This window comes from Bufo bufo, chromosome 2 (genome assembly GCF_905171765.1).
Source record: "Bufo bufo chromosome 2, aBufBuf1.1, whole genome shotgun sequence".
Lineage (NCBI taxonomy): Eukaryota > Metazoa > Chordata > Amphibia > Anura > Bufonidae > Bufo > Bufo bufo.
The window spans coordinates 396,110,374-396,120,167 of NC_053390.1; the positions used below are offsets into that span (position 1 = coordinate 396,110,374).

The 9,794-nt window shown below is 43.9% G+C and overlaps 1 protein-coding gene across 1 annotated transcript in view; it reads right to left on the reverse strand.

Moving 5' to 3' along the window:
* SH3GL2 (SH3 domain containing GRB2 like 2, endophilin A1) overlaps positions 1 to 7,191 on the reverse strand; it is a 161,489-nt gene extending 154,298 nt beyond the window's left edge. The window contains exon 1 of the mRNA XM_040417241.1: positions 6,995 to 7,191. Within this exon, the coding sequence (XP_040273175.1) occupies positions 6,995 to 7,039 (45 nt within the window). The 5' untranslated portion in view covers positions 7,040 to 7,191. The remainder of the gene's footprint in view (positions 1 to 6,994) is intronic.
* Between the last annotated feature and the right edge of the window lie 2,603 nt (positions 7,192 to 9,794).

Below are 9,794 nucleotides of genomic sequence, written 5' to 3' on the forward strand. Positions count from 1 at the left end.
TCGTGCGAGTAGGCACGCAATTTCAGTCAGTTTTGACTGCGATTGCGTTCAGTTTTTTCCGCACCAGTGCAATGCGTTTTGCACACTCGTGAGAAAAAAAAATAATGAATGTGGAACCCAGACCCGAACCCGGACTTGTTCACTGAAGTTCGGGTTTGGTGTTCTGTAGATTTTATTATTTTTCATTATACAGTAACATGGTTATAATGGAAAATAATAGCATTCTTTTATACAGAATGCTAAGTATAATGTCAATTGAGGGTTAAAAAAAAATGAAAACATAACTCACCTCATCCACTTGGTCGCGCAGCCGGGATCCTCTACTTTGTTCTTCTTGAAGGACCAGCAAAAGGACCTTCGCTGACGTAGAAGGTCCTTCTATCTTCATTCAGCAGAATCTGCGCTGACGTCACCGCGCTCACCACGTGGTGAGCGCGATGACGTCAGCGAAGGTCCTTCAAGAAGAAAGAAGAGGATCCCGGCTGCGCGATCAAGTGGATGAGGCGATTTATGTTTTTATTATTTTTTAACCCTCAATTGACATTATACTTAGCATTCTGTATTAAAGAATGCTATTATTTTCCATTATAACCATGTTATAATGGAAAATAATAAAGTAAATGGGGTCCCGGGTCGTACATCCCTCGTCTCCTTAGCAACCATGCGTGAAAAATTGCACCGCATCCGCACTTGCTTGAGGATGTGATGCGATTTTCACTCAGCCCCATTCATTTCTATGGGGCCTGCGTTGTGTAAAAATGCTGAATATACAACATGCTGCGATTTTCACGCAACGCACAAGTGATGAGTGAAAAACATCGCTCATGTACACAGCCCCATTGAAATGAACGGGTCCGGATTCAGTGCGGGTGCAATGCGTTCACCTCACGCATTGCACCTGCGCGGAATACTCGCCCGTGTGAAAGGGGCCCAACAGTACAGTGATCAGAGCGAGCAATGTCTTGCTTCTCTGTGTCCATCATACGACTAGAGAAGATTTTTCTCCCTGAAAGTAAACAATGAAGGTTCCTATTTAATAAAAGAAAGCAGAGTTCTGGAAATTTGTGGGAACTGTTATGGAAATTATATCTGAAAATGATATAACTATTCATTATACAAAGAATAACAGTTTGAAAGCCATAAAACACGTAGGGTAGATGTAACCGAACCAGTGTGCCAGATAGTGCACTGACAAAAAATAAGTCATCTGAATCAGTCCTTAAGGCCTCATGCACACAAACGTATTTTCTTTCAGTGTCCGTTCGGGTTTTTTTTCCGGTTTGCGGACCATATACAGAACAATTCATTTCAAAGGGTCATTTCAAAGTTACTCCATGTGCATTCCGTTTCACAAAAAAAAAAAAAATAGAACATGTCCTATTATTGTCCGCATTACGGACAAGGATAGGACTGTTCTATTATGGGCCAGCTGTTCCGTTCCGCAAAATACAGAATGCACACGGACGTCATCCGTATTTTTTGAGGACAGCAAAATACATACGGCCGTGTGCATGAGGCCTAAAGGCTATGTACACCTTTGGAGGGCAATTTTTTTTTTTATTATTGCACTGTACTTATTTTGAGCTAAAATCATTTTTCAATTGGTCTTTATTAAAAATATGGAATCTTTTTTTGTGTACAGAGCTGAGATGATCTAGTAGCAGCCTGTGGATTTTCTTTCTTTTCCATCAGTTGGGGAGCTGACTGGCTCCTTATTTCTGCTTTATGACATTATAAACACTCATTATAGCTCAGTTCTTATCTTAATAAGAATGCAACTGAAAGGGTTTCTGTCATCAGAAAATGGTTATGTAGCTGGCTGACATTAGCAATGTGCTAATGTCAGCAGAACATAACTGAATGACTTATATCTCCCTGCCTGCTGCCGTTAGCGCTAAATAATGACTTTTATTATATGCAAATGAGCCTCTATGTTCTAGTGGGGAGTTGCTGCAGCACCTAGAGGCTCCATCTTCTCACCGTTTGGCACGCCCTTGTAAAGGCGATTGACATCCTCTGTCTCCTGCCCTACAAACCCTGCAACGTCCTTTTTATTTTTGGGCGCAGTGAGTGAAGGACGGCAGCAGGCGTCCTTCACTAACTGCGCCTAATACTAAAATGGACGGCGCGGGATTTGCGGGGCATGGAGGAGACCGAGGATGTCAATCACCTTTACAAGGGCGTGCCAAACGGTGAGAGGCTCATTTGCATATTATAAAAGTCATTATTTAGCGCGAACGGCAGCAGGCAGGGAGATATAAGTCATACAGTTATGTTCTGCTGACATTAGGACATCGCTAATGTCAGCCAGCTACATAACCATTTTTCTGATGACAGTGTTTATGACCTCTTTTAGTAGTTTAGATGACTGGCACAAAGTGAAAATGAAAGTACCAGTTACACAGTTTGAAAAACAGATAACCCTTTGTGACAGAATGGCTCAATATTTTTTAATAAAGGCAAATAAAAAATGATTTTTAGCCAAAAATTAGTAAAATTCAATCATAAACAAAAATTGTCTTCAAAGTTGTACATTTAAGGTAGGTTGTGATGCAATGAATAAATATTATATAGTCACACAAATTGAAAAACCAGTTCCATCAGCCATATAACATAAGCATATACACTCACCTAAAGAATTATTAGGAACACCATACTAATACGGTGTTGGACCCCCTTTTGCCTTCAGAACTGCCTTAATTCTACGTGGCATTGATTCCACAAGGTGCTGATAGCATTCTTTAGAAATGTTGGCCCATATTGATAGGATAGCATCTTGCAGTAGATGGAGATTTGAGGGATGCACATTCAGGGCACGAAGCTCCCGTTCCACCACATCCCAAAGATGCTCTATTGGGTTGCGATCTGGTGACTGTGGGGGCCATTTTAGTACAGTGAACTCATTGTCATGTTCAAGAAACCAATTTGAAATGATTCGAGCTTTGTGACATGGTGCATTATCCTGCTGGAAGTAGCCATCAGAGGATGGATACATGTTCTCATTCTGTTTACACCAAATTCGGACTCTACCATTTGAATATCTCAACAGAAATCGAGACTCATCAGACCAGGCAACATTTTTCCAGTCTTCAACAGTCCAATTTTGGTGAGCTCGTGCAAATTGTAGCCTCTTTTTCCTATTTGTAGTGGAGATTAGTGGTACCCGGTGGGGTCTTCTGCTGTTGTAGCCCATCCGCCTCAAGGTTGTGCGTGTTGTGGCTTCACAAATGCTTTATTTTAGTCAACGTTGCTCTTCTATCAGCTTGAATCAGTCGGCCTATTCTCCTCTGACCTCTCGCATCCACAAGGCATTTTTGCCCACAGGACTGCCGCATACTGGATGTTTTTCCCTTTTCACACCATTCTTTGTAAACCCTAGAAATGGTTGTGCGTGAAAATTCCAGTAACTGAGCAGATTGTGAAATACTCAGACCGGCCCTTCTGGCACCAACAACCATGCCACGCTCAAAATTGCTTAAATCACCTTTCTTTCCCATTCTGACATTCAGTTTGGAGTTCAGGAGATTGTCTTGACCAGGACCACACCCCTAAATGCATTGAAGCAACTGCCATGTGATTGGTTGACTAGATAATTGCATTAATGAGACATAGAACAGGTGTTCCTAATAATTCTTTAGGTGAGTGTATGTGAGCTTCAGCACATATAAAATGACCTTTCCAACCCTACACAAACATCAATATATCATTTCAGTCCCAGCAACTGCTATAGAAAATCAATGAATGGACAGCTCAGAAATGCGCAGAGGCGAACGGTCACACTGGAAAGTAAGTAAGTGTTACATATTCATGTCACCTGTATAATATATACATACACTGTGAACTGCAAATACTCTTTCTGGCTCATTTGTGTAGATCTAGCAAGTCTTTCCAGGAAAAAAGTACAACTTGTAAATACGACCTGAAGTGTACATGTGATGGTCAACGTTAATCCTTAATGGATCTTGAAAACAGTATAAGAGGATCTGTCACTGGTGCACAACCTGATGTGCCCTTAAAGGTTCCAACTCGCAACGCTCCTCATGACACTGATGAGTTTTGGACCTCTAGTCCATTTAAGTATGGTTAATCCATTTTAAAATGACCTTTACAGTGGTACAAACATCATTGAGAGAGAGGAATACTTTATTATGTAACCCATCATTACCCTCTAGAAACTGTGGGCTAGCCTGGATGGCTGCATAGGTTACAGTTAGGTCCCTACACCTAGCTGAGGCCTGTCACATTACAACACCAGAGCTACAAGTGAGGAGACACAATAACATATGGGCTTTATGAGGAAGTCTCACATTACACATGCATATTTCACTTATAGAATATATATATATTATACATACATACACAGGGAGATGGACGCTGGGTTCCAGATAAAAGGGTCATTGGCAAGCGAGACATCGGTCCTGCCCCTTGCTGGGTACCGGCACAAGGAATTCTAAGCTCATACGACCATAAGCCGCCAATGTTAGGGATCACAAATTGAGGTCAGCAAATTCCACAATGCACGGTCACCAGCCATGTGAGTCCCGTATAGTGGCATCAAACTATTGACTTGACTGGCTCTGCAATCCACAATATACGGCAAAAGATAGGACATGTCCTATCTTTTGCGGTGCAGAGGCATGGACCAAAGACAACACAGAAGGGCTTCGTAGTGCCTCTGATCCATGCCTGTGCTCCGCATCTTGCCTAATGTAAACCCATTCAAGTCAATGGATCCACATCTGATATATTGGATTCACGCATCCGATGCCCTTATGTTGCAGACCTGCTGTTTGTAGTCCGCAATATGGGCCTGGACGGCCTATGGTTGCATGAATGAGCCCTAAAGCAGAAACTGTACTGATAAGGCCGGCATTTTCGATGTCATTTCTGTGGATAGAAATGATGAAGGATCTGCGATTACATCATGGTGCCATGACCATGACTGTGTAGTTCCTACAACCAGGGAGTAGTTCCGCAGGAGATTAGAGATTACAAGTGACCTGCTGAGGAGGTAAGAAGGGGACCTAGAGAGCTATGTTGAAACTCCCTTCCAACACTAGCATCACTAATGGTTCTGCCACTCTGGAAAGGGTTTGAATGGGGTAAGTGGTGTCTCCCATGGGGAAGGGTAATTTGAGGGAGCATACTACAGCCAGTATGGGAGGGTGGAAAGGGAATGAATTCTGCTGCCAGGGGAGGAGGGATGTGAAGAATGCTACTGCCAAATGGGGAAAGGTTGGAAGGGGGAGAAAGTAGCTGTCGTTAACAGAAAGGGTTGTCAGGAGGACAATGCTGCTGTCAGTGAAGACGGGTTGGGAAAGGGAACAATGCTGCTAACAGTGTTGCTTGCTGTATTTGTATGGTTCTTCTGGGGAGGTACACTTCGCTGCAAAGTGGTATGTAATGCTATTAGGGAGGTACTTTGTGCTGCACTGTGTGCAACTAGGAAAAATTGTGTGTACAACATTGTGGTAATATGGGCAATACACATGGCCTCTTTAGTGAGGCCCAAGAAGAAAATAAAGAAAAAATAATAATAAATCCTAGTGATCTGTGTCGGTCCAGGAGATGTGGTCGACACATGGACCATCTTTCCTGGACCAAGCACGGTTGTGTGAAGGATTTATCATTTCAACCGACATAAAATTAATATATGTGCAATGACTGGAATAAACTTCACAAATACTACAAAAGTAGCAAAAATAACATTATTCAAGAACAAACAAGTAACTGCACGGCGCAGCTAATACCTTCAGCGCCATATGGTGCACCGCAGTTACGAAGGCAGAATTTAGCAGGTTTTGTCACTTCTCTGGGTTGCTAGGGGAGACAGTTTGCTATTTTTGTCACCAAAAGAGTCATCCACACAGAGACAGGCGTCGTGGTGTCAAATGTAATTAACATTTTCAATACAATAGAGGGGGAAAGGTTACTAGCCGAAGATGTCAGCACCGCAAGCAGCAGAGGAACTCTCCCTTCTGCCATGGTGTAAAATGGCTATGTTTTAATGACAGAAGGCACAGCAGTAGGAGCGCGTCCTTTTCTGCAGCTCCCCAATCCTGCAACCTGTTTAATAATGCAGTGGTTATCAGATAGCTCTGCATGGAGCCGAGGAGGTCACCTCTGCCGTGCAATGACTGACTGCAGCCTCCAAGACAAAAATCTCCGAACATCCGGGCTTTACAGCCTCCGGTAATCCCCCGTGGCCGGGGCTACTTACTACGCCTTAATCCCACTCGGTCAACACTGGGGATATAGCATATAACCGAGATGAAGCCATATTGGTTGGGTTCTGCAGACTGCCAGTCCACCGTATGTGGGGGACATTTGAATTTTGATATATTATCGACACATTCTCATAGTAAAATCCTACGGTTCCTCTTTCTGTAATAGTCTGTTGATGGGAATTCCTTACGTTATAATGAACCAAGTGTTGCATCATATTACGCCAAGGGGGTCGCCATCTGGCACAAATCCCATATTTACCTGGCCAACCAATGACGATGATCACCAAAGAGCCACAATCTCAGTGTCAGTGTGTCATTCCAGAAACGTAAATAATTCATATCTACGGTAGATCCGTATTTCTCTCATCATGGATCCAACCGGATTGCACTGTACAGAGGGGCACAAGACTAGACAATGTATCCACCAGGGATATAGGAATGTATCTATTGTTCTGCTATATATATATATATATATATATATATATATATATATATATATATATATATATATGAATATATGATCCTAGGCTAAAGATAGCCTGGTGATTTCCGATGGAGTTAACCATGTCCTCTCCAGGGGGATTGCATGACATAATGCAATGATTGATCCATATGCTTAGATGCTTAGACCCTGGTGGATCCAGGAGAGCACACAGCATCAGGATCACCGGGAGATCAGATGACATTCAGTGCACATTGAATGACAAGCAGCAGCACCACCCCCAGCATGGAGATCTGGTGATGGAGCCTCATCTGCCAGTGCTTACCTGGGTGGCTTTGTGGAACTGCTTCTTCAGCCCCGCTACAGACATGATGGAGGATGAGCAGACACTGAATGTTGGGGAGCAGCGCTAGGTGATCACTTGGTGATGATGGCGGCGGCGGCTGCTGCTATGCAGGACTGCGGGGGAATTCTAGTCTCCAGCCGTCGCTTCGCTGTAATCCTGTGTTATCAGCTGCATGCCTTAATGCAGGGACACCCTGACGTCACGCATCGCTAACCCCGCCCCTTTAAGGGAGCAAGCGCTCATTTCCTGCCCTCCTCAGAGCTGGCGGTCTATCCTCCTGTGACGTGGGCTTCTGTCAGGACAATGTCGTCCTTCTGCCTGGAAAGAGCTGTGTACAGGGGGTCGTGTTAGCCTTTTTGCTACTGGGGGTGAAGTAAAATGGCCCCTAAGTCGGCTCTTGTTAATAATGCCCCCCCCCCCCCCTCCTTGCAGTTTCCTGAAGCTAAGTGCTAACTTCACCTCATGGAGAGTGCACAGAGTGCCTGATATAAGTGCTCATGCACACAGCAGTGCGGTATGCACCGACCATTGTACTGCCACATGTGATGCGTTTGCTACATAGCCAGTATTCCACAGAGGCAAAATGGCGCAAATCTGTTGCATAAATGACCGTGGCTGTGTTTCATCCTCTGCATTGCAAATGGTGACATTTGTGGCAGATATTGACAAAATAAATGGACATGTTGTGGGTTAAAAATCCATACCGCACGTCAAGGTGTGTGCAGTGTGCGGATGAGATTTGGGAAAATGTCCCCCTTCACTGGTGCTGTAAATGCTGCACATTTTCCACCGGCAATTCCGTTGCTGTAGGTACTGCTTGCCGCCGTCTCTGTCAGGTACTAGTCAGGGCTGTCCTAGGATCCAGGGGCGTACATAGAAATCATGGGGCCCCATAGCAAAACTCAGTATCCCCCCCGCCTCACAAATATAAAATACATCTGTAACAAATTCTATCTATATTCTGAATCCAACCCCTCCCCCAGCTCTGCTGTTAAAGACATGTGTGAATGGACATTACATACAGCGCACATACCTCTTACATCCAGTAATCTCTCCTCTAATGTAGACGTTCTCTTTTGTCATCTTCTCCATTCGGACTAGACCGCCATGACCAATTATTTCAGCCGTGTCTCGTCTCTGCAGAGTTTGACAAAAACATCTTAGATGCCTCTCTTTTCTATCATTATCCTCCTTCTCCTGGTGCCCCAACATTGTCATCCTGCTGCTACCCCAATACTGTGCCTGCTGTGTTCCTCAGTGCCCCCAAATACTATACTGCAGAACTAACAGTGCCCTACAGATAGTTGACCGCCTCCAGTAGTAACTGTGCCCCCTACAGTACCCCAGATAGCAACCCCATTAGTAGCAATTCCCTCCATATTGTGGTCAATAATAATGCCCCTAAAGTACCCACATTATTAATAATTCCCCCATACGGCCAGTAGTAGAAATATACGCCCCTACATTGCCCCAACAGTAGAAAGGTTCCTCTACAAGGCACCCCTATAGAACCCACTGTAGTAATAAAGCCCCCCATAGTGCCTCAGTATTTATAGAGCCCCGCTGCAGTGTCCACGGTAGTTATAATTAGTGATGGACGAACATCTGCCAGGGCGGTTCGCGAACGCGATCAAATGTTCGCGAACCGCAAGTTCACGGCGGGTCCCATTCATTTTAAAGGCAGGCGAACCTAAAAAACCTTCAGCTCATATTTGCAGCCAAGAACTAATTACTAGAAGTGCACAAATAGTCCCACAACATGGACAGTGACATACCAGATGTATTATTTGAATTTGCGATCTCCATTCATTTTTTGTTTTCAATGCGAAATATCGGCAATATAATTTTCACGTATGCGCATGCGCAAATGCACTATTCAGTACCCAAATGCACTATAAAGAAAGTATATAACACCCCGCTTCAATCTGTTTTTTGGGGGGACGACTGGTATATCACACAAATAGAAATTATTTGTTCCAATAACGCTTGTCCCTCTATATACCTGCAGTATCGCAGCAGAACCGCACACAACTGCCGCACAATACAAAAGCACTATAATAATATACTTTCTAACATAGAAAGTATATTATAACATTGTACAAGGAAGGTAATCCATTAGAATATACATGAAGATAAAACGTAACCTTTAATAATTTTACTATGAGGGTCCATTCACACGTCCGTAAGTGTTTTGCGGATCCGCAAAACACGGACACCGGCAATGTGCATTCCGCAATTTGTGGACCGCACATCGCCGGCACTATAATAGAAAATGCCTAATCTTGTCTGCAATTGTGGACAAGAATTGGGCATGTTCTATTTTTTTGCGGAAACGGAAGCACAGATGCGGATCCACGGATGCGGACAGCACATTCCGGCCCCATTAAAAATTAATGGTCTGCACCCATTTTGCGGCCGTGTGAATGGAAAAGATATCCCTCAAAATGAAAATAAATGAAATTATTAAAGTTAACCAAAAAGCATAGATGTGGTAGGCAATAACAAGTGCTCGGCGGCACCAAATCAGAAACCATATGTCCTACCACAATCTGGGGGGTTCCAGTGCACATCGATGAATCCAGGAGGGAAAGCAAAAAAGCATCCATCCCTGGGCTAGATGATGATGTGGTATTGAAGGACAGGGTGGGCAAAGAACTGTCCCTGATATTGCCCTACAGGGGGGTGCTATTCTGGGCCTGATAGCCTAACCACAGACCACCCGCCCTGATAAGAGCGACCCCGTCCGGAACCTTACCCTATATAAAAATGGCCCTAGTAA